At 38.8% G+C, this 22,815-nt stretch overlaps 5 protein-coding genes across 6 annotated transcripts; all 5 read left to right on the plus strand.

The window, feature by feature from the left end:
• The first annotated feature begins 90 nt into the window (after window positions 1-90).
• LOC145889421 (uncharacterized) lies at window positions 91-8,889 on the plus strand. Of its 2 annotated transcripts, none has more exons than XM_082980373.1 (6): window positions 91-261; window positions 316-540; window positions 615-851; window positions 939-1,061; window positions 1,649-1,790; window positions 8,672-8,889. In XM_082980373.1, exons 1-6 carry the CDS (start codon window positions 189-191, stop codon window positions 8,829-8,831), a joined length of 960 nt encoding a protein of 319 aa, XP_082836499.1. In that variant the 5' UTR covers window positions 91-188; the 3' UTR covers window positions 8,832-8,889. The 2 variants fall into 2 exon arrangements, with proteins under 2 accessions (XP_082836499.1, XP_082836500.1); XM_082980374.1 differs by lacking the exon at window positions 8,672-8,889 and adding an exon at window positions 4,870-5,317.
• Window positions 2,912-3,583, plus strand: LOC145889423 (uncharacterized). The gene is made up of 2 exons (XM_082980375.1): window positions 2,912-3,080; window positions 3,139-3,583. Exons 1-2 carry the CDS (start codon window positions 3,014-3,016, stop codon window positions 3,372-3,374), a joined length of 303 nt encoding a protein of 100 aa, XP_082836501.1. The 5' UTR covers window positions 2,912-3,013; the 3' UTR covers window positions 3,375-3,583.
• Window positions 8,890-9,282: 393 nt separating the features above from the next.
• LOC145889976 (uncharacterized) lies at window positions 9,283-10,716 on the plus strand. Its single transcript, XM_082981024.1, has 5 exons — window positions 9,283-9,422; window positions 9,586-9,783; window positions 9,910-10,137; window positions 10,203-10,344; window positions 10,557-10,716. The coding sequence occupies exons 1-5, from the start codon at window positions 9,305-9,307 to the stop codon at window positions 10,714-10,716; spliced, it is 846 nt and encodes a 281-aa protein (XP_082837150.1). The 5' UTR covers window positions 9,283-9,304.
• A 948-nt stretch (window positions 10,717-11,664) lies between these two features.
• On the plus strand, window positions 11,665-14,645 carry LOC145889738 (uncharacterized). Its single transcript, XM_082980757.1, has 8 exons — window positions 11,665-11,716; window positions 11,844-12,071; window positions 12,137-12,278; window positions 12,492-13,033; window positions 13,115-13,292; window positions 13,456-13,653; window positions 13,780-14,079; window positions 14,157-14,645. The coding sequence occupies exons 5-8, from the start codon at window positions 13,175-13,177 to the stop codon at window positions 14,276-14,278; spliced, it is 738 nt and encodes a 245-aa protein (XP_082836883.1). The 5' UTR covers window positions 11,665-11,716; window positions 11,844-12,071; window positions 12,137-12,278; window positions 12,492-13,033; window positions 13,115-13,174; the 3' UTR covers window positions 14,279-14,645.
• Window positions 14,646-19,750: 5,105 nt separating this feature from the next.
• LOC145889513 (uncharacterized) lies at window positions 19,751-22,510 on the plus strand. The gene is made up of 7 exons (XM_082980479.1): window positions 19,751-19,800; window positions 20,225-20,443; window positions 20,548-20,775; window positions 21,025-21,213; window positions 21,674-21,799; window positions 21,944-22,052; window positions 22,186-22,510. Exons 1-7 carry the CDS (start codon window positions 19,764-19,766, stop codon window positions 22,226-22,228), a joined length of 951 nt encoding a protein of 316 aa, XP_082836605.1. The 5' UTR covers window positions 19,751-19,763; the 3' UTR covers window positions 22,229-22,510.
• The last annotated feature ends 305 nt before the right edge of the window (window positions 22,511-22,815 follow it).

The following is a 22,815-nucleotide window of genomic DNA, read 5'->3' on the forward strand; positions in this document are numbered from 1 at the left end:
GCTCTGTTTTCTTTAGCATTGGCCTCTTGCAAGTAAAATGTGACTCACAGTTACTATTTCAAAGCTCTTATCGTGCAGTTGGTAATCCTGGGCAGGGCACGTTTTACAAAAAGACTGTACAGCGTCTAATGGTTTCTACTTGACTTTTTCTACTTCACACTAACTCTTTGCACGCATCTGGGAACACAATGGAAAAAACAGCTACAACAGCAGCAAGCATCGCTACGACATACACAAAATGCTTGATAGTATTACTTGCAGGTAAGTGTTTGAGTTTTTCCACTTGTGATATAGCTGTAAATGTACTGTTTGCAGGAATGTCGGGTATGGCGAATGGGTATTGCCAGAAACATTCTTGTTCAAACACATCTGGGGTGTTGTTTCATGCTCAAGGCTACACTGGCTTGATATGTGAATGGGAATTTAACTCTGTGATACCAGGAAACCAAACAAACCTTCTGATGTTGTTTGAAGTTATTGACTCCGACACAGTGGGGGCATTATTTCAAACCTACTCCTATTTTCTCCCAGACAAACCAGGTGGGTAAATTTACCATTGTTAATTTCCAATTCCATCGTCAGACACTTGTCATAGAAATTACCCAAAACATTAGGCAAGGAACAATCAATTGGATCGAAATCATGGTGTCGCCTCTACATGAAACCGGGCTCCAAGCAAGCCAACTGCTCGACCGCCAAATTTCGAGAATTATGTGATGCACCCATAGCCGAGTCAACTGATTGGCCACCAAAACTTAAAACCAACTTTGTAAAGTTTTCTGCTGTGATGTCGTACGATTTCTACAACTGCGATAGCGCAGTTCGGTTTAGACAGGTTGTTCCAAACGAAGGTTAGTTCTGATTACCTAAAAAGTTCTTTGATTGTTTACTTGTAATAACCTAGAACGTTACGCTAACTACAACGGTTTGCATTTCAGTGGTCATACAAAGAAATGTGTCAAAGTCAAACGTGTTCAACACAACCGTCCCGGCTCCGGTGAATACGACATCAAACACTGCAAGTGAGAAATCAACCACAATGGGCCAAAATTCTATTGGAGGTGAGAACACAATGCGTTGTTGGGCGAGTGGGCGAACGTAAACGTTCGTTTACTCGAGGGGTAGGCAACTTTTGGAAATGGAAACTTTTCATTAACACGCAATCGATTCATAGGCGATGCAAATATTTATTAATAGAGTCTTACATCTATAGGGAATTCCCCTGTATTTTCTTAATGCGTGATTATTACTTTGGTGGAGGTTTCAAACGCAGTTTGCGCATCGACAGATGCTAAAAACCTCATCACGGGCAGGATTGCTTTCAAGCTATAACTAAAACTGACAAGTGGTTTGCTGTGTTTTCACCTATAAACGTTAACGTTCGCAGAGATTCCTATATTACGCAGACTTGCATGTACATCAAGTATGCCGACCTTGCGTATAGTTATATGTTAAAGACACTGAAATTTTGACGTAAAGTGTCAGTCAGGCGAATATCTTTGTAATCTTTTGTAATCAGTACGGTATTACTCTTATTGTGTTTGTGCAACTAAACGAATGGTCTTCTGTATTCGAGGTTGACTACTTCAAATAACGCTTTATGGCATGGTGCGACGATACTTTTTATTTTCTTTCTGACTTTCCGTAGGTACGAACCGTCCAACACATTCAATCACCGAAGGTTTAGTTTCCAATTCCAATCTGTCATCGTATCTGTGGGTTGCCCTGGTTCTTGGAATATTTCTTCTTGTAGCCTGCGCCATCATATTCTTCCTACTTTTAAAAATCAGGTGCGACTCTTCGCCAAATTAATACATCGGTTATAGAGTGATTGTATACAAGGAATACAAATGTTCTGTGAGCTGCAGACAGATGGCCACTGTTTCGATCCATAAGGTCTCACCAGTGCAGCTTGTTTTGTCTCTGGTAAACGCTCTTGCCGACCAAACAGTCAGACCAAACTACCACTTTGTGGTGACCATACAACCACCGCCATCCGCTGGGCACCAAACTTGGTGTAACTATCCGCAAACAACAAGACGGAAACCTCTTAACCAAGCAAAAGCAAAAGTAATATCGCCGTCAGGTCTCTTGTTACAATTAGCTACAGCTCACAGAATTCATATTATTTGCTCCACTTTGCTTACAAAAGTTATTTGCGAGTTGAATTTAACCAAATCTGTCAGTTGTAAATATTAAATATTTGATTTTGAAGAGTAAAATGCTGAAACGGCATGTTCTTGCTGTTGGTTTACGATTCCGTCTTTTCATCCTATGTTCGTATTATGCATACATGAAGCTGAAGAAGGTTGCAAAACTTAAACGCACCGGTGACAAATCACCGAATACCAACGTCAACCTGAGTAAGAATGAAGATCGAGAGTTGGTCGACAATGAGTTATATCACAACCACCAGCCGACCGAAAGGCAAACAGTTCATAATGAATTATACAATGCTTAAACTATACGCTATTGATTGCCTAGGCGATATGTTCAGCGGTTTGGTCGGTTTTCACGTAGATTGCTCTTTTCTGGTCAACTTAAAATTACATTTTTCCTTTTTCTGTATCTTCTGTCACTGTATTTCTTATGCTTGCTGTTTTACTGCAATATACAGTGGCATTAAGCCAAGACAAATACCCCAACTGGGTTTGGGTCAAAACTTCTATATCAATTCCTTGCTATGTTATATATTACGGATATGAGAACAAGTACTTAAAGAATTTGCCGTTTACCTATGAAGTTTCGCGCATCGGCATCCGCGGCTTGGACTAATTATTGAATTTGCAACAAATTAGTGCAGTTCGCGTTTCGTGAGTAATAAGACTGCTACGCGCTATGAGCCACAGTTACTTCCTCTTAATGTTTAGAGAAGCTCACAACGTTGCCGGCACTACAATTCGGACAAAGTTTTCACAGAAAGGTTTTAGTGGCGCTCGAATGGTTTCTAATTAAAAAGCTTTTGGATTCTGCTATACCATTGTTCTTTACATTACTAATTTGCGCGCTAAGAATGGTGATATATCTTAGAATGATAAATTTTCTTGGAAATGCAACTTTTTGGATATTATTGCTTGCAGGTAAGGTGCTAGTTTACTGCGTTTAATCCTTAGAAAAATGTGTTAACTCCTATTGCAGGTGGTCCGGATTGGGTGAATAGTTATTGCGGCAGACTTAGGTGTTCAAACACATCTGAGGTGTTGTTGCATTCAGGCTATTACTGGTCAAGTGATCGATGTAAATGGTCACCTGTGATACAGGACAACGGGAAAAACTACTTGATGTTATTTCAGGTTACTCAGGGACAGAAGGACGGAGTTTACGCGACACGCAGGCACAATTATTATTTGCCGAACAAACCAAGTACAGTTTAATTTTAGACATGACCAAACTATGTAGTCTTCTAAATTTTGCCGTAGCATAATATTGAAACCATGTATTACACTAGATGAAGGAGAATCAATTTCAAGCACTGCATGGTGTCGCCTATACGCAAAACCTGGCTCCAACTTGCCCAACTGCACGGTCGGGCAGTTTCAAACGGGGTTGTGTGATACTTCTATACAAAAGTCAGCTAATTGGCCACCCAAACTTGCAACCGATTTTAGGCAATTTTCTGCGGTATTGTTTTATGAGTTTTTCAACTGCAACACTACAGCCCAGTTTACGCGAAGGGTTCTAAACCAAAGTAAGGCATTCTGTTTGGTAGTTGTAATCAAAATGCCAATATATTAAAATGTGAATTTTTTGCACAACCTATATTAAGGAAATAGAATCGAATGTTAATTAAAATGTAAACAAGGCACCTAATAGTTTATTCCCTTGAGGAAACATGACCAAGTCACTGAATGATAGTACGTTTTTTAAAATATGGAAAATTAATATAAACCTGAACTAAATGCTGACGTTTACTGTGATCTTGCTATGAATGCATGGGTTAGTTGGGCAGTAATCCCTTGAAGCATTACCTGGTGACCTATTATATTGTTGGTATGTGCAGATGTACATGTACCCTACAAAGTTTTGCGCCATTTTATGGACAAAATACTTTGGTTTTGACCCTTATTGCAGCAAATGGTGTCACAACTGCGTAACAATGTCGTGTGACGTCATGACTTTTGTATGTATGACACCCCCTTAAATTGTGCAAAATCTGGCGCCTATGTCTGTAACTATTATTTTCAATGGAAGAATGGGCTTTTGAGAAGTGTTACGCATATTTTAGCGGCAATAGAAAGGAATGTATCAAGCGTACTCAACACAACAGTAACCTCAGTCGTGTTCACAACTTTAAACCATGCAAGTGCCAAACCAAGCACAGCGGGGCAGCTTTCGACTAGAGGTGAGAGTACAATGCTTAAATGGGTGAACATGTGCTTAAATGGGTGAATATGTGGTGAATATTGTTTTGTGTTTATGCAACTAAAGAAGTTATGACCTTGTCTCTGGATTTCACTACTTTATCCAAAAACATTTTTCGGTTGGTAAGAAATTGCAGGTGATGTATTTTTTTTGCATCTGCGTAGGTACAAACAAACCGACACAATCAACCTTGAAAGCTGCGGCACCAATTCCAGTCGGCCATCATACCTGTGGGTTGCCCTGGTTCTCGGATTATTGCTCCTTGTAGCCTGCGTCATCGTATTCGCCCTACTTTTGAAAATCAGGTACGACTCTTCGCCAAAAAAATGAAACGCAGCAGCATCGATGGGATTCGTTTAAAATGGATTCGGTTTAACCAACTTTGTGTATAAGAAAAGTATTTGGTTTTGAACAACAGTTTTTAGAACGTAACGCCCGTTGTATAATACGATCGTTGTAACGGAAAGTAAAGGTCCTTTTAAAAAACCAATATTCCCCTGAACACAGGAAGTTGTCAAAACCGCAGCACCGCAATGATCAGTCACCGAATACCCACGACGTCAACCTGAGTGAGAATGAAGACAAAGCGTTGGTCGACAATGAGTTATATCACAACCACCAGCCGACCGAAAAGCAAACAGTTCATAATGAATTGTACAATGCCTGAACCGAGCTATATTTGTTTCAAATCACCCGCGCGTGTTAAAACTGATTTTTTTTCGCAACTCACGTGAAAAAAAAATTACATTTTGCGTGAATGTTGAACTCTAAAGACTTGTGAGCATCAGTCACCATGACTAACGAAAAATATATTTACAATTAACAAATACGAAATGTCTCGAAAAGTCATGTAGTGGAATACTTTGCTTTGTTTGATAATAGTTTTCTTAGTGTTTTTGTGCCTTTGTACACTGTTTAACCTTGCACCACTGTACTCTTTCTACTCATTTATCGATCACTGCATTAAATGTTATTCAGTATTTAGTTCGGACGCATGGTGGCTTGCAAATCATACGCATTCAAAAATTGACCTATTCCATACGCAGTAGCGATCACAATATGCACGCCAATGCGTGACTGTGTATGCTAATCTGCTTCTTTTGGCACAAATGTGATTGTTGATTCAGATGACAATTTCGGAGACTTTTTTAGTTGGGTTGCAAATCGCAAGAAGGGTCGTGCAAGTACGCATATGCATTCATGTTGTATGTGGTACACACACGCAGTGATAGATAGCCTTCTTCGCATAAAGCTAGTAGACTCCTTTGGCCCATCTAAGGTTCATTAAAGACTGTTAGCGAAATAGGCGACAGCAAGAAGTTATCATCATGAAATTAAACTATCATAAGTACAGCAATCTCTGTCCTGGCAACAAATTCATCTTTTTGCTTGTTTGTACATTTGGTAAGGTTGCTTTATAAATGAACTTTAATTAATTTATTACAGTAAATCTGTTTCAAACATATTCGCACCCCTTTAACCTGATCTCAGAAACACGTTGGTTTATGGATTGCTTTGGTTTTCTGAGAAAAAGGGGAATTAATGTCAGGATTTTCTTGAAGGTTTGAGTGCGACATGTCAGCTAATATATGGTAACCAGAATGAGACCATTTACTACAAACGGGCATTTAACAACACAATGCAAACTTGTCAATGGATATTTAATAAAACTTTGGAGCGGAACAGCATCCTTGTCTTGACTGTCTATGAGCATAAGGGTTTAAATCCCGATCAGGGAGAAAGTATCTACTTACCCAGTGGTGAGTGGTAATAAAATGTTCTCTAGTTAACGTTTTATAGTAAGATATAGAAAATACTTTGCAGTTAAAAGTATTTTTAGAGTAACCCTACTTAACTTGATGACCCTTTTCTTGTGCACTTTTATAGGAAAACTGGCGAATATTCCAAGGGGGTTAAACAACACAGCCATGGGCTTGTGGTGTCGACTTTACTCGCATGTAAGAAACAGCCAGGCGGACAATTGCGCCAGGGATTACGCGAACCACTGCGACCAACCGCTGGAAACTTCCACCTCATGGCCACCTCGCATGAACACCAGGTGCGACCAAGACAACACAATTAATCACCGAAGCTGCAGTTTCTAATTCCAATCTGTCATCGTATCTGTGGGTTGTCCTGGTTCTCGGATTATTGCTTCTCGTAGCCTGCGTTATCATATTCTTTCTACTTTTGAAAATCAGGTACGACTCTCCGCCAACAAAACTGAATCGCAGCATCGATGAGATGTTGTTTAAAATGACTTCAGTTTAACCAGGTTTGTGTGTATGAAAAGTATTTGGTTTCAAACAATAGTTTTTTAAACGTAATACGATCGTTGTAACAGAAAGTAGAGGTCGTTTCCAAAAACAAATATTCCCCTGAACACAGGAAGTTGTCAAAACCGCAGCACCGCAATGATCTGTCACCGAATATCCACGACGTCAACCTGAGTAAGAATGAAGACAGAGAGTTGGTCGACAATGAGTTATATCACAACCACCAGCCTACTGAAAAGCAAACAGTTCATAATGAATTGTACAATGCCTGAACTGAGCTTATATTTGTTTCAAAACACCCGCTAAAGTGTTAAAACTGATATTTTATTATCACGGGGAAAAATACATTATATATAAATAAATACGAAATGTCTCGAAAAGTCATATATTACAAAGCTTTGTTTTGTTTGATAAAAGTTTTCTTAGTGTGTTTGTGCCATTGTTTAAACTTGCACTACTGTCATCTTTCTACTCAGTTGTCGATCACTATAATAAATGTTATTCAGTATGGTGAGGCCGCATGGTGCGTTTGCAAATCATACGCATTCCGAACTGGCCTGGACCATACGCAGTAGCGATCACAATATGCACGCTAATGCGTAATGGGTATGCAAACCTGCTTCCTTTGGCACCAATATAACCGGCTCGGGTGAATATTTCGTAGACTTTTCTTTATTTGAGTTGCAAATCAAAAATAGACATTCAGGTTTTGTGTGGTACACACTCGCAGAGAAAGATAGCCTTCTACGCATGAAGCAAGTAGAATCCCTTGGCCCAACTATAACGTTCAATGAAGAGTGTTAGCGAAATAGTCGACAACAAGAAAGTCATCATGAAGTTAAACCATCAGAAGTACAGTAATCTCTGTCCTGGCAACAAATTCATCTTTTTGCTTGTTTGTACATTTGGTAAGGTTATTGCTTCAAAAACGAACTTCAATTAATTTTAAATACAGTTAATCTGCTTCAAACATATTCGCTTTCCTTAAACTTGGTCTCAGCAAGACGTAGGTTTAGAAATTGCTTTGGTTTTCTCAGCAAAAGAGAAATTGAAGAGAGATTTTTCTTAAAGGTTTGAGTGAGACATGTCAGCTGATATATGGTAACCAGAATGAGACCATTTACTACAAACGGGCATTTAACAACAGAATGCAAACTTGTCAATGGATATTTAATAAAACTTTGGAGCGGAACAGCATCCTTGCCTTGACTGTCTATGAGCACAAGGGTTTATATCGCGATCAGGGAGAAATTATCTACTTACCCAGCGGTGAGTGGTAATAAAAGGTTCTCTAGTTAACGTTTTATAGTAAGATATAGAAAATACTTTGCAGTTAAAAGTATTTTTAGAGTAACCCTATCTAACTTGATGACCCTTTTCTCGTACACTTTTATAGGAAAGCTGGCGACTATTCCAAGGGGGTTAAACAACACACCCATGGGCTTGTGGTGTCGACTTTACTCGCGTGAAAGAAACAGCGAAGTTGACAATTGCGCCAGGGATTACGCGAACCACTGCGACCAACCGCTGGAAACTTCCACCTCATGGCCACCTCGCATGAACACCAGTGTGAAATTCTTGTATTTGAAAATGTCGTATCAGTTTCTTCACTGCCCCAAGCCAGGTTTTGATGGAGCTGCAGTTTCAAACGCAAGTGCAAATACAAATGTATTTTCTACTTTTACGTAGGTGCGACCAAGACAACACAATTAATCACCGAAGCTGCAGTTTCTAATTCCAATCTGTCATCGTATCTGTGGGTTGCCCTGGTTCTCGGATTATTGCTTCTCGTAGCCTGCGTTATCATATTCTTTCTACTTTTGAAAATCAGGTACGACTCTCCGCCAACAAAACTGAATCGCAGCATCGATAAGATGTTGTTTAAAATGACTTCAGTTTAACCAGCTTTGTGTGTATGAAAAGTATTTGGTTTCAAACAATAGCTTTTTAAACGTAATCCCCATTGTATTAATACGATCGTTGTAACAGAAAGTAGAGGTCTTTTTCAAAAACAAATATTCCCCTGAACACAGGAAGTTGTCAAAACCGCAGCACCGCAATGATCAGTCACCGAATACCCACGACGTCAACCTGAGTAAGAATGAAGACAGAGAGTTGGTCGACAATGGGTTGTATCAGAACCACCAGCCTACTGAAAGGCAAACAGTTCATAATGAATTGTCCAATGCCTGAACTGAGCTATATTTGTTTCAAAACACCCGCGAGTGTTAAAACTGATATTTTATTCTCACGTGAAAAAAAAGATTTACATTTTGCCTAAATATTGAAATCTAAAGACTTGAGAGCATTAGTCACCATGACTAACGAAAAATATATTTACAATAAATAAATACGAAATGTCTCGAAAAGTCATATATTACAAAACTTTGTTTTGTTTAATAAAATTTCAAATCACACGCATTCCGAACTGACCTGGACCATACGCAGTAGCGACCACAATATGCACGCTAATGTGTGACCGTGTATGCTAATCTGCTTCCTTTGGCTCAATATAACCGGCTCAGGTGAATATTTCGCAGACTTTTCTTTATTTGAGTTGCAAATCAAAAATAGACATTCAGGTTGTGAGCGGTACACACTCGCAGAGAAAGATAGCCTTCTGGGCATGAAGCAAGTAGAATCCCTTGGCCCAACTATAACGTTCAATGAAGAGTGATAGCGAAATAGCCGACAGCAAGAAAATCATCATGAAATTAAACCATCAGAAGTACAGCAATCTCTGTCCTGGCAACAAATTCATCTTTTTGCTTGTTTGTACATTTGGTAAGGTTATTGCTTCAAAAACGAACTTCAATTAATTTTAAATACAGTTGATCTGCTTCAAACATATTCGCTCTCCTTAAACTTGGTCTCAGCAACACGTAGGTTTAGAAATTGCTTTGGTTTTCTCAGAAAAAGAGAAATTGAAGAGAGATTTTTCTTAAAGGTTTAAGTGAGACATGTCAGCTAATATATGGTAACCAGAATGAGACCATTTACTACAAACGGACATTTGACAACACAATGCATACTTGTCAATGGATTTTTAATAAAACTTTGGAGCAGAACAACATTCTTGCCTTGACTGTCTATGTGCACAAGCGTTTAAAACGCAATCAGGGAGAAATTATCTACTTACCCAGCGGTGAGTGGTAATAAAATGTTCTCTAGTTAACGTTTTTGTATTAAGATATACAAAATACTTTGCGGTTTGAAGTATTTTAGAGTAACCCTATTTAACTCGATGAGACTTTTCTTGTACACTTTATAGGAAAGCTGGCGAATATTCCAAGGGGGTTAAACAACACACCCATGGGCTTGTGGTGTCGACTTTACTCGCGTGAAAGAAACAGCGAAGTTGACAATTGCGCCAGGGATTACGCGAACCACTGCGACCAACCGCTGGAAACTTCCACCTCATGGCCACCTCGCATGAACACCAGTGTGTACTTCTTGTATTTGAAAATGTCGTATCAGTTTCTTCACTGCCCCAAGCCAGGTTTTGATGGAGCTGCAGTTTCAAACGCAAGTGCAAATACAAATGTATTTTGTACTTTTACGTAGGTGCGACCAAGACAACACAATTAATCACCGAAGCTGCAGTTTCTAATTCCAATCTGTCATCGTATCTGTGGGTTGCCCTGGTTCTCGGATTATTGCTTCTCGTAGCCTGCGTTATCATACTCTTTCTACTTTTGAAAATCAGGTACGACTCTTCGCCAACAAAACTAAATCGCAGCATCGATGAGATGTTGTTTAAAATGACTTCAGTTTAACCAGCTTTGTGTATAAAAAAGTATTTGATTTTAAACAACAGTTTTTGGAACGTAATCCCCGTTGTATTAATATGATCGTTATGACAACTGAAAAAAGAAAGTAGAGGTCCTTTTAAAAAAACAAATATTCCCCTGAAAACAGGAAGTTGTCAAAACCTCAGCACCGCAATAATCAGTCACTGAATACGCACGACGTCAACCTGAGTAAGAATGATGACAGAGAGTTGGTCGACATTGAGTTGTGTCACAACCACCAGCCTACTGAAAGGCAAACAGTTCATAATGAATTGTACAATGCCTGAACTGAGCTATATTTGTTTCAAAACACCCGCGAGTGTTAAAACTGATATTTTATTCTCACGGGGAAAAATACATTACATATAAATAAATAAATACGAAATGTCTCGAAAAGTCATATATTACAAAGCTTTGTTTTGTTTGATAAAAGTTTTCTTAGTGTGTTTGTGCCATTGTTTAAACTTGCACTACTGTCATCTTTCTACTCAGTTGTCGATCACTGTAATAAATGTTATTCAGTATTTAGTTCGGCCGCATGGTGCGTTTGCAAATCATACGCATTCCGAACTGGCCTGGACCATACGCAGTAGCGATTACAACATGCGCGCTAATGCGTAATGTGTATGCAAACCTGCTTCCTTTGGCACCAATATAACCGGCTCAGGTGAATATTTCGTAGACTTTTCTTTATTTGAGTTGCAAATCAAAAATAGACATTCAGGTTGTGTGTGGTACACACTCGCAGAGAAAGATAGCTTTCTACGCATAAAGCAAGTAGAATCCCTTGGCCCAACTATAACGTTCAATGAAGAGTGTTAGCGAAATAGCCGACAGCAAGAAAATCATCATGAAATTAAACCGTCAGAAGTACAGCAATCTCTGTCCTGGCAACAAACTCATCTTCTTGCTTGTTTGTACATTTGGTAAGGTTATTGCTTCAAAAACGAACTTCAATTAATTTTAAATACAGTAAATCTGCTTCAAACATATTCGCTTTCCTTAAACTTGGTCTCAGCAAGACGTAGGTTTAGAAATTGCTTTGGTTTTCTAAGAAAAAGAGAAATTGAAGAGAGATTTTTCTTAAAGGTTTGAGTGAGACATGTCAGCTCATATATGGTAACCAGAATGAGACCATTTACTACAAACGGACATTTGACAACACAATGCATACTTGTCAATGGATTTTTAATAAAACTTTGGAGCGGAACAGCATTCTTGCCTTGACTGTCTATGTTCACAAGGGTTTAAAACGCAATCAGGGAGAAAGTATCTACTTACCCAGTGGTGAGTGGTAAAGAGTGTTCTCTTTTTAACGGTTTTATATTAAGATATAGAAAATACTTTGCGGTTTGAAGTATTTTTAGAGTAACCCTATTTAACTTGATGAAACTTTTCTTGTGCACTTTTATAGGAAATCTGGCGAATATTCCAAGGGGGATAAACAACACAGTCATGGGCTTGTGGTGTCGACTTTACTCGCGTGAAAGAAACAGCGAGGTCGACAATTGCGCCAGGGATTACGCGAACCACTGCGACCAACCGCTGGAAACTTCCACCTCATGGCCACCTCGCATGAACACCAGTGTGAAATTCTTGTATTTGAAAATGTCGTATCAGTTTCTTCACTGCCTCAAGCCAGGTTTTGATGGAGCTGCAGTTTCAAACGCAAGTGCAAATACAAATGTATTTTGTACTTTTGCGTAGGTGCGACCAAGACAACACAATTAATCACCGAAGCTGCAGTTTCTAATTCCAATCTGTCATCGTATCTGTGGGTTGCCCTGATTCTCGGATTATTGCTTCTCGTAGCCTGCGTTATCATATTCTTTAAACTTTTGAAAATCAGGTACGACTCTTCGCCAGCAAAACTAAATCGCAGCATCGATGAGATGTTGTTTAAAATGACTTCAGTTTATCCAGCTTTGTGTATAAAAAAGGATTTGATTTTAAACAACAGTTTTTAGAACGTAATCCCCGTTGTATTAATATGATCGTTATGACAACTGAAAAAAGAAAGTAGAGGTCCTTCTCTAAAAAACAAATATTCCCCTGAAAACAGGAAGTTGTCAAAACCGCAGCACCGCAATGATCAATCACCGAATACCCACGACGTCAACCTGAGTAAGAATGAAGACAGAGAGTTGATCGACAATGAGTTGTGTCACAACCACCAGCCTACTGAAAGGCAAACAGTTTATAATGAATTGTACAATGCCTGAACTGAGCTATATTTGTTTCAAAACACCCGCGAGTGTTAAAACTGATATTTTATTCTCACGGGGAAAAATACATTATATATAAATAAATAAATAAATACGAAATGTCTCGAAAAGTCATATATTACAAAGCTTTGTTTTGTTTGATAAAAGTTTTCTTAGTGTGTTTGTGCCATTGTTTAAACTTGCACTACTGTCATCTTTCTACTCAGTTGTCGATCACTATAATAAATGTTATTCAGTATGGTGAGGCCGCATGGTGCGTTTGCAAATCATACGCATTCCGAACTGGCCTGGACCATACGCAGTAGCGATCACAATATGCACGCTAATGCGTAATGGGTATGCAAACCTGCTTCCTTTGGCACCAATATAACCGGCTCAGGTGAATATTTCGTAGACTTTTCTTTATTTGAGTTGCAAATCAAAAATAGACATTCAGGTTGTGAGCGGTACACACTCGCAGAGAAAGATAGCCTTCTACGCATGAAGCAAGTAGAATCCCTTGGCCCAACTATAACGTTCAATGAAGAGTGTTAGCGAAATAGCCGACAGCAAGAAAGTCATCATGAAGTTAAACCATCAGAAGTACAGCAATCTCTGTCCTGGCAGCAAATTCATCTTTTTGCTTGTTTGTACATTTGGTAAGGTTATTGCTTCAAAAACGAACTTCAATTAATTTTAAATACAGTAAATCTGCTTCAAACATATTCGCTCTCCTTAAACTTGGTCTCAGCAAGACGTAGGTTTAGAAATTGCTTTGGTTTTCTCAGAAAAAGAGAAATTGAAGAGAGATTTTTCTTAAAGGTTTGAGTGAGACATGTCAGCTGATATATGGTAACCAGAATGAGACCATTTACTACAAACGGACATTTGACAACACAATGCATACTTGTCAATGGATTTTTAATGAAACTTTGGAGCAGAACAGCATTCTTGCCTTGACTGTCTATGTGCACAAGGGTTTAAAACGCAATCAGGGAGAAAGTGTCTACTTACCCAGCGGTGAGTGGTAAAGAGTGTTCTCTTTTTAACGTTTTACAGAAAGATATAGAAAATACTTTGCAGTTAAAAGTATTTTTAGATTAACCCTATTTAACTTGATGACCCTTTTCCTGTACACTGTTATAGGAAAGCTGGCGAATATTCCAAGGGGGTTAAACAACACAGCCATGGGCTTGTGGTGTCGACTTTACTCGCGTGAAAGAAACAGCGAGGTCGACAATTGCGCCAGGGATTACGCGAACCAATGCGACCAACCGCTGGAAACTTCCACCTCATGGCCACCTCGCATGAACACCAGTGTGTACTACTTGTATTTGAAAATGTCGTATCAGTTTCTTCACTGCCTCAAGCCCGGTTTTGATGGTGTCGCAGTTTCAAACACAAGTGCAAATTCACTGCCATCCTCAGTTCCAACCACAACAACGGGTATGTTGCTCAAAGAAAAAATATTTTTAGTTTAGACACACACGTTTAGTTTCCAAACTTTTTTCATCTTCTTGTAGAGTTATTGACACAAACCTCTCCCAGCACAGGCTGCGCATCTGCAACGGTACCGAATATACCCGGAAGAGTAATGGTTGGAATGCTGGTTGGAATTGTGTCGTTAACAAGATTGTCTCCATGATCGTACGGATAGCATTGCAATTAATTTTGTGGCTGGTCATTAGCGCACGTTTTATAAGTTTTTTTATTGCATTCGTGATGGTAAACATTTTCTGTATGCTAGGTATTAGTGCCTAATGCGGAAACACTATACTTGTACATAGCGGTACTGTGTTGGGTGGATTTCTTTCATCTACATGAGCATACATTTTGTTTTCCGATTTAAACCTGGGATAACTCTGAAGTGTCTTACGTGTCCCAGGGTTTTATTGTAAGTAGTTCACATTGCCCCTTCGTTTATGTGTTGACTTTCAGCTGGCGTCCAGATTGCAGGACAATACGAAAAAACGGTTATTTTCGCGCGCATCAGCTCGTTTATGTGTACAAACCCATAACCCAGTGTTGGTAAATGTTTCCAATGTTGTTTTGCAATAAGAAAATAAAGAAAATAAAACTAAATGCAATATAATGTTGGGACTTTTCTTGGCAAATCTGGTAATTTAAGAAGACAACGACTGTGCGATTCACGCGATGTGAACAAATCATGAAAAACTCGCCCCCTTTTTTTCTTTTTTGATTGATAAGTCAGTCACATAAAAAAAAACACTTATTCATAAACAAGGTTAGTGTGAAACTGACAGATTCGTCGATGCCACCAAACAGAACAAGATAATTTCTTTTGTCTTTTATAATATTTTCCCAAGGTTTGTTCGAAGTAAAATTTAAACATGATTACAGTCATGATGGATTTCGTCAAAAGAGGCATTCTTGTTTTGGTAATGTGTTTGGTCGTTTCATTTGGAAACGCCAATGTCGACTGTAATGCGGAATATAAAGGTAGGAAAACTACAGCAAAGTTACAAGTGTTGTGATTAAGCAGACAACCCAATGCAAAACTAACAACAATACGCTTGTGTAGAAATAGTCACAAAACTCAACGACACAGTGATGAAATGCAAAGCTATTGAAGAAGTCTTCACTAGACCTGTGACCGGCATTACAATTACAGGTATACTGTGGGAACTTGGAATGATTTTCGATAATTCCCAACAGACTGTACAGCACATGATAATAAAATGTGCGACTCACATGCAAAAAGTCCATTGTTACTACAGGCCTACATGTATCATGTGTTTTTTTTCATCAGGCAAACCAATCGTACAGTTCGTTTTTCCGAAAGGAAGTCAGGAGTTGAATTTCGTTCAATACACCCAACAAGCTCCCGCATTTCCAAAATCTTCCACGTTATGTTTATGGCTCCAGCTCGAAGGAATGGCCCGGCCCATGTCCGTACTTTCCTTCGGCAACCATCAAAAGGGATATCATTTCGCTATCGAAGTTCACCCTCCCCACGATTTGAAGATCCATTTTTACAACTATAGTTGTAAAAGCGTATTCGCTGTAAACGTCCCTATAAAGTTTGACACTGCAAGGGCGGCAAGTGGAAGTATATTCAAAATCGTTAACAAGATAAGCAGTTGCAAGTGCATGTCGAAAGTAGTTTATACAGTTTGGCCTTGCTATATTGCGGTACTATTAATTCTTGCTTTTTGTTGATTAGAACCTAATTTGCATCTGGGCCACTGCTGGAGTCGACTTCGGAGTAAACTACAATGGTAAGAACGTATGGCATGAATCACATTTAACCAGCGGAAGTCCAAGCGAAGGTGATTTAATTCTGGGTTCTCGATCTCCAGGAGAACAATTGAGGTACGGAGATAACTTGTTTTGCTTATCTACATAAACCTTTAAATAAATGAATCACATCGCATGCATCTTAAAAAAGATTCAGAATAGTATTATCATGTGGCATAATTTGATTTATTATCTCGTTTCAAAAGTTGGTTCTTACTGAGCTTGAAATGGCTCGAATGGCCTTTGCCTGTCTACGTCCAATTGATTGCATGTATTCGTGGGATTTGGAGAAATTCACGGCGACGCCGAGTACAAATTGTCGAGCCTTTGTCCAAACAAGTTAATCCAGTCTCTGTATTAAACGAATCGATCTAAAATGTGCATATTTGGATTTGTTTCTGTTTCGTTTATGAAGTATCGATCTGGTTAAAATGCTGAAAATGGTTCATGTTGACGCTAAAACATCTGTTCTGATCACAACAGTTCATTTTTACATCGACTGTTTTTGTGCGCACGGTTGTAATTGGAATAAAATTCGACAATAAAATAAAAAAGCTGATAGCACCGGATTTCTGTGGTATTTTTGACAGAATATGTCTGGCTGACAGCAAAACGGTGTAGAATTTCAGAAAAAATTTCGTGTTTTTATGAAAAATGTGTCGGATTGTTTTAACCGAGATTTCTCATTCTGGAAAGTTAAAGCATATATAGTATATAGGAGTATACTATGGTTAAAACGTATTCGATACAATCAGCGCTTCGTCATCGAAAGTGCGTTCTAAAATCTCCACTGACTGATCGCAACAAATGCATTTAGTCTACTTTAAGGATCGAGGACGATATACCATTGTGTGCAAAGTTTTATTGCACTGCACAAGCAATTAAGCCAACTTGGAATGTTGGAAGTATACATGTTTTGGGCACAGCAATACACGAAATTGTTTGTCTTGTTTTTCTTGTCAAGCGTTTGAACTGTTTTAGCGGAAGCAGTTTTACTACAAGTGTGGCTTACTGTGTTAACATGAAGGTGAAAACTACCTTGCTTTTTTCAGCCCTACTGATAATCGTCGAACTTGCAACGTCAGAGGAACAATGCAAGGCAGACAAGGGCAAGCAAATTTTGCATTTTTTGCTTGTTTTTGTATTTTAATGCATGAAACTTCACAGATAAGATAGAGGAACTGGAAAAAAATCTGTGTACATGACATATACATTTTTCCCTTATGGTTAAACTAAAATAGAATCACAGTGTGGTTGCACAAAACCATATGTAAGGACATATCCTGATGCAACCAGAGACTGTGGGGAGTCCTTGTTTGCGGAAATCACGGGAGTCTAAACAAATGACTTTTCGACTCGACGAAAAACAAAGGTTTTTCATGTTAACCAGTCTATTCATCGAACAACATTTTCCTGCCATTATCCAAACGCTCCACTCTTTATACAGTATGTTGCTGACTGCCGTTTTCAGATAATTTTAAAACTCTCGTGGTGCGGTTTGTTCTTTTGAACAAAATACTCCGGCATTTCACAAGTCATAAATGGAGCTGAAGTTGATTCAATTAGTTTGCCTTATCTTATGTTGTTTCGTCTCTTATGCAAGTCCAGTGGAGAAGTGCAAGAAATGTGAAGGTAAGAAATAGAATACGTTTGCTCTATAAAAAGACGTTTTTCTCGCTTTTGAACAGACAAAGTAAGCGAACTTCAGAATGTCCTAAAAGTGTTTACAAAAGAAGTGACAACCAAAGTGACAAGTAAGTATAGGCTGTACTTTCTTTTCTGCCGTAATTCTAAATTTGCATATCTATGCTGTTGAGCACTCATAATTTAAATTATTTTAACTGCATAATTTAACTGCAGACAGTATAGTGCAAACACTACGTAAGGTCTCTCCAGTGCTGCAAACTAGTTGGTAAATTAACCAGCAGCCGATCAATGCATCTTATGGCTCTTTTGTTGTTACTTAAATTTTTCTTCACACTGACACAAGATTGTCGTTGCAGTTCAGCCTGCTGTACATTTTGTGTTTCCCAACGCCACGTCGGAACCAAATTACGTGAAGTATTTGGGTTATGTTCCTGGCTTTTCCAAAGCGGCCACAATGTGCGTTTGGGTTGAATTCGGCGACCTTTCCGAAATTTCTCCCATCGCCAGTTGCCTCACCAAGGACAAAACAACTCACTTTCTGTTGGAAGTTAAACCCCCGAATAGCTTAGTATTGAATATGTACGGCTACACCCTGGACATCCCTGCCACGTTTGAAACAGCGAAACCTGTGAGTTGTAAACATGTTCCACAATTGTACCAATTTTTTTTGTACTACTGAGCTATTAAATAAAAGTAATAGAGCCGACAATGTTTTTGTGGGCTACAGACAAGGCCGCTGTTTTGGCCTGCTTTATTTCTTCAGTGTTTTATACGTGGCTTTTTCATACATTTCAGTATCATTTTTGTTTCTGGTTCGATGCCGAAAACAAGCACTTCGGTTTCAACTGCAATGGGAGGAAACTATTACACCGACCATATGTCAGCAGTGAAGCCCCCAGTGGCCCCGACTTCATTCTGGGCATGTACGAAACCGACAGTGGAGAGTATAAGAACCAGTTTAAGTAATAACTCAAAAAATTACCCAATTCAACTGCACTCAAACGCATTTTTGTATTGTGCAGAGGCGCCATAGGGGGTGTGACATCATATGGAAGAGTGCTTACCCAAGAGGAAATGGATCGAATGGCATTTTCCTGTCTGAATCCAGCAGATTTCGCGCTCTCATGGGATTTGACCAAGTCTGAAATCCACGGCGCCGTTACTTACAAAACATCAAGCCTTTGCCCATACAAACTTGTCCAATCTTTCTGCCCGCTTTAAGTATGTTTTTAATCTTCATTATAATGATCTGTCGTATACTGGATGTACTTGATCAGTTCTGTCACTTAAAAAAACCCCACATGCCATACATGCTACCAGATCTCTTTGTATAAATAAATATTAACTGGTTTATGATTCATCAGAAAGCTAAGCAGTAGTTGTAAATTCGTTGTAAACACAGTTTGTGACTTGGAATTAAAATACTAAAAAAGGAACAATCCACTTTTAACAAAGGTTGTAGGCTTACACACAAAACCAAATCATAAACAAATTAAGTTCTCCTTTTAACAACGCGTTTCGGAAAGGACCTTGCAAGTTACCATCGCACAAAGGGGTCAAGGCGATTTATATTTTCGCGCGATGTTGGTGTTGAACGATCCTGCGTCAGAGATGTGATGCTCTCGGGTTTAAACATCAACGGGAGACAGTTACTGAGCCATTTGCAAGTCCAGGAGCTTCTGATTTCTTTCTAGGTTTAAGTTAAAAACCTCTGGATTTCTAAAAGAACTTATTATCAGCTATGTTTTTGCACATTTTACTGTCGATGATTACGTTGGTACTTTGCTTAAAATTAATTGACATAAAGATATATCTTGTTAGAACTTAGCGATGCTGTTTACGGATATCGTGCGAGTTGGCGTACAATGTTGCGACAAAGAGATTGGAAGTTACGATCGTACAGGGGAAGTCACGACGAGGTGTGTTCGCGTGACGTTGGCAATGTACGATCCGGTCATGTGTCGGAAATGTGAACGAACAACTATACCTATAACGGCTACCATTTAAGGCAATCATTGAATTTGCTCATCTCCTGCTTGCGTTAACAGTGACGCTCACATGATAGACCATGATGTTTGTGCTTACGTTTTACGCGCATGAGGGTTCATTCGGGTAAACCAAACATCCTGTGAGGGTGCGGGGGACATCCGATGTAAAGTGTTTTATGAACGAAGTTGTGTGCAGGCATCAGCTCAAAACAACCTTAGAAGTTAGTAACAGCTGGCATGGCGAGAACAGAAATTTGCTTCACTTTGGCTTTGGGTAAGTCGTTACACAACGTGCCTATTTTCCGTATAGGAAACTATTTGAGTGTTGAGTTGTTGATAAGCTAAAAGCAGTTTTTATAGCTTAAAAATTTATTATATCAAAGCCTATGATATAGACATCAAGTCAAATTATCCAATCAACTTGTAGCTAGATCATTAATGAGTGATATTTTAAATCAACCAAACCTATTTTGTGTTATATATTTTGAATATGTTTCCATTTCTTCTGGTTTAAAATCTAATTTATTCACCAGCTGCACTGATAAGTCCTTACACGACAAAACAGTGTGTACGTCTGTAGCTCAATATTTTTTATTCAATAACATATGTACGAATAAAAGTATACGGAAAAAGTTGATCTTCCTGCCTCAATTTTTGCTTGTATTGTGTAACATTTTCACGGCTCTGTGTAATTACAGCACTGTTTGTGTATGCTCACGGGTGCCAGCTCAACGTAACAGGACGTTATGGGACTGTGATGCAGAAAGCCACAACCAAAAAAGTTTGCTCTCTAGTCTTTATTCCGCCAACCTCGGACGGCGGAAATTACGCTCTTTCCATCACGATTAACCACTGGAAGGCCGGGTTCACTTTCTTTGGCACTGGACCGAAGGTCGCAATTGTGAGGACTCCCACTGGTGAATAAGAAAAATACAGTTTTTGTGTATAGTTGTGAAGTCAACAATCAACACAATCAACACCTGGTTTGTGAGAAATATGTTTGTTTCGCTTCGTTTTTCAGGACAAACTTGGACACAAACTTCGGACTCAAACACTTCATATTGCGGAATTTACCAACGTCCTGGGACATCCTGCAATGCCGACATCACGAACTGTAATCGCACGACAAGCTCCACATGGCCACCTAAAGTGCTCACAGAAATGTGCTATTTTAATGTACGGTTATTGTATGCGTGGGTGCAGTGCCCACAAGAATGCACAAATACCACCACTTCTCCTGCCTCACCAAGTAAGTGCAAGAAGTATACTCTATAGAGTTATATAAAATTCTATAGAACTTTTAGCCAAAATGAAAAACATAGAGCATATTTCCTCAGAAACTGAGCAATTGTTGAGCAAAACTGCCCAACCTCAAATATTTAGAGACGACTAGTTTTCAGATTTTTTGTATGGCAGTAATTTTCTAACACCAAGATACATTGTTTTGTCATGGTCCGTATGCTGTTGTGTTTACTAAGACTTTTGATTTACTTTTCAGCGCTAAAGTTAAACCATACACACGAAAGACTACAAACAAACAACACAATTACAACGGAACAAGCCACCACAGGGACAATGATGAAGCACCAACCAACCACCAGGTCAATCATCACCAACAAGCCCGTCGATCGCGTCCCAAACTCCAATACAACAGACCAAAGCGTACATTTCGTGGCTGTGACTGAGGGTAAAAGTTCCTGAGACATCTGTAGGTCTGGCCAAGATTGCTACTTAATCATCCAACCAAGATGTTTTTTTGAATATGTATATTTCGCCTATGCGGCATCTTCATGTAAACATGCTAGTGTTGATGTCTGCTATCATTGCTAATCACTACGATTACTCTTGTTGCTTTACTATACTGAGGATGCCGCATAGGCGAAATATATATTTTTCAAAAAAAACATCTTGGTTGGATGATTAAGTAGAAATCTAGGCCAGTCCTAGTTATCACTTTTTGAAAGAATTTTAACGCTTTAACCAATCCAAGTCGTCAGTGGGAGATCCACGCTTTTTAAAAACATTTTTTTAGAGTGTGAGAACATAAACTGTTTTATGTTGGTAATGCTCAACGTATAGAATGTACGCAGAAGCTACTATCTTAAATAGTATTTCTTGATGATGCAAAACGAATTGTAAAATTTCAGGGCCGACGGATGAAACAACACAGCGCTTGGAAGATGACAACAAATATTCTAACGGCACCGATTTTGTACCAACAAGTACAACGACAGCATCAAAATCATCTTTTGATCTATTTTGGTCAAAACTAGGTAGGCTGCACTCAAACACTATAACGCTTAGTCATGTTCATTTAAACAATTTTTGTCTAACTGAATTCATAATTTCATGCAAGAATGTAATACAAACTGTACATTATAGAATTCAGTAACCAACTGTTTATTATATCTAAATAGATGACGTCATCGAAAAACACAAAAAAGTATTCTTTTTCTGTACGTTGTTGCTTGCCGTCCTCCTTATTGTGTGCGTTGTATTACTGATTACGACGCAGCGGAAATTAAGGTTTGTTACATTTCGTGGAATGTCGGAATTTATGCATTAGTTTTTTGATCAATAATTCTCGCAAGAATATGTGTTATTATTTCCAAATGACAACTGAAACGTTTGTTACTACACGTAGCTTTTTTTCTTACAGCAAATTGAGAAAGAACAACTCAACTACGTCTTTGTTCACCTGACAACGTCGCAATGACAATTTGTTGCGAGTTAGCCTAAAGCTACTGATGCGGTCCAATTGTTCACTATTTGGAGTGCGGTTGGCGAGGAATATTGGGATGATGTTATGATAAGTTTCCCAAACGTTTCAAACAAACTTCTGGTTTTGTGCCGAAGTCTTATATATTGACCCTCTATACTCTTGCTATGTTTATTATCGTGTGTGTTTACTGTTTTAAAAAATATTAACCTATTTTGGGGGCTATTTTTTGTTTTTCTTTGTACAAAAAAGTGTTTTTTTTTCGAGTCCGCCTTTGTAATATGAAAATAAAACTTTTCAAATGGTTTTTCAGTGCATTTTCAAAACTAAACGCAAACTGCAATTCTACTGCCTCCACTGTATGTAGTAAACATGATTGTTTAAGCGTCACATAGGGGAAAAACGTCTTGTTTACAACAAATCATAGGCAAACTCAGCTTGCTTTTTCAAGTACAACCTTCAAGGAAGGTACCTGACAACTTCCTTTGAGCAAGGGAAGTCAAGGCGAAGTGTTATTGCGTGTTGTTCCCGCTTTAATAATTCAAAAACGAAACAGAGCTGCAAGTATAA

The sequence above is a fragment of the Ascidia mentula genome, chromosome 2, assembly GCF_947561715.1.
Source record: "Ascidia mentula chromosome 2, kaAscMent1.1, whole genome shotgun sequence".
Classification (NCBI taxonomy): domain Eukaryota; kingdom Metazoa; phylum Chordata; class Ascidiacea; order Phlebobranchia; family Ascidiidae; genus Ascidia; species Ascidia mentula.

What these genes read in the sequence shown, in the direction of transcription:
- LOC145889421 (XM_082980373.1), top strand. Translation starts at nt 189, where the DNA reads ATGGAAAAAACAGCTACAACAGCAGCAAGCATCGCTACGACATACACA. An exon ending in ACAGGTTGTTCCAAACGAAG is followed by an intron (nt 852 to 938) that starts GTTAGTTCTGAT and finishes TTTGCATTTCAG; the next exon opens with TGGTCATACAAAGAAATGTG. An exon ending in TTCCTACTTTTAAAAATCAG is followed by an intron (nt 1,791 to 8,671) that starts GTGCGACTCTTC and finishes CCCTGAACACAG; the next exon opens with GAAGTTGTCAAAACCGCAGC.
- LOC145889423 (XM_082980375.1), top strand. Translation starts at nt 3,014, where the DNA reads ATGGTGATATATCTTAGAATGATAAATTTTCTTGGAAATGCAACTTTT. An exon ending in TTGGATATTATTGCTTGCAG is followed by an intron (nt 3,081 to 3,138) that starts GTAAGGTGCTAG and finishes CTCCTATTGCAG; the next exon opens with GTGGTCCGGATTGGGTGAAT.
- LOC145889976 (XM_082981024.1), top strand. Translation starts at nt 9,305, where the DNA reads ATGAAGAGTGATAGCGAAATAGCCGACAGCAAGAAAATCATCATGAAA. An exon ending in TTTGCTTGTTTGTACATTTG is followed by an intron (nt 9,423 to 9,585) that starts GTAAGGTTATTG and finishes TTTTTCTTAAAG; the next exon opens with GTTTAAGTGAGACATGTCAG. An exon ending in AATTATCTACTTACCCAGCG is followed by an intron (nt 9,784 to 9,909) that starts GTGAGTGGTAAT and finishes TACACTTTATAG; the next exon opens with GAAAGCTGGCGAATATTCCA.
- LOC145889738 (XM_082980757.1), top strand. Translation starts at nt 13,175, where the DNA reads ATGAAGAGTGTTAGCGAAATAGCCGACAGCAAGAAAGTCATCATGAAG. An exon ending in AAGTGTCTACTTACCCAGCG is followed by an intron (nt 13,654 to 13,779) that starts GTGAGTGGTAAA and finishes ACACTGTTATAG; the next exon opens with GAAAGCTGGCGAATATTCCA. An exon ending in AGTTCCAACCACAACAACGG is followed by an intron (nt 14,080 to 14,156) that starts GTATGTTGCTCA and finishes ATCTTCTTGTAG; the next exon opens with AGTTATTGACACAAACCTCT.
- LOC145889513 (XM_082980479.1), top strand. Translation starts at nt 19,764, where the DNA reads ATGGCGAGAACAGAAATTTGCTTCACTTTGGCTTTGG. An exon ending in AATTGTGAGGACTCCCACTG is followed by an intron (nt 20,444 to 20,547) that starts GTGAATAAGAAA and finishes TTCGTTTTTCAG; the next exon opens with GACAAACTTGGACACAAACT. An exon ending in ACGACGCAGCGGAAATTAAG is followed by an intron (nt 22,053 to 22,185) that starts GTTTGTTACATT and finishes TTTTTCTTACAG; the next exon opens with CAAATTGAGAAAGAACAACT.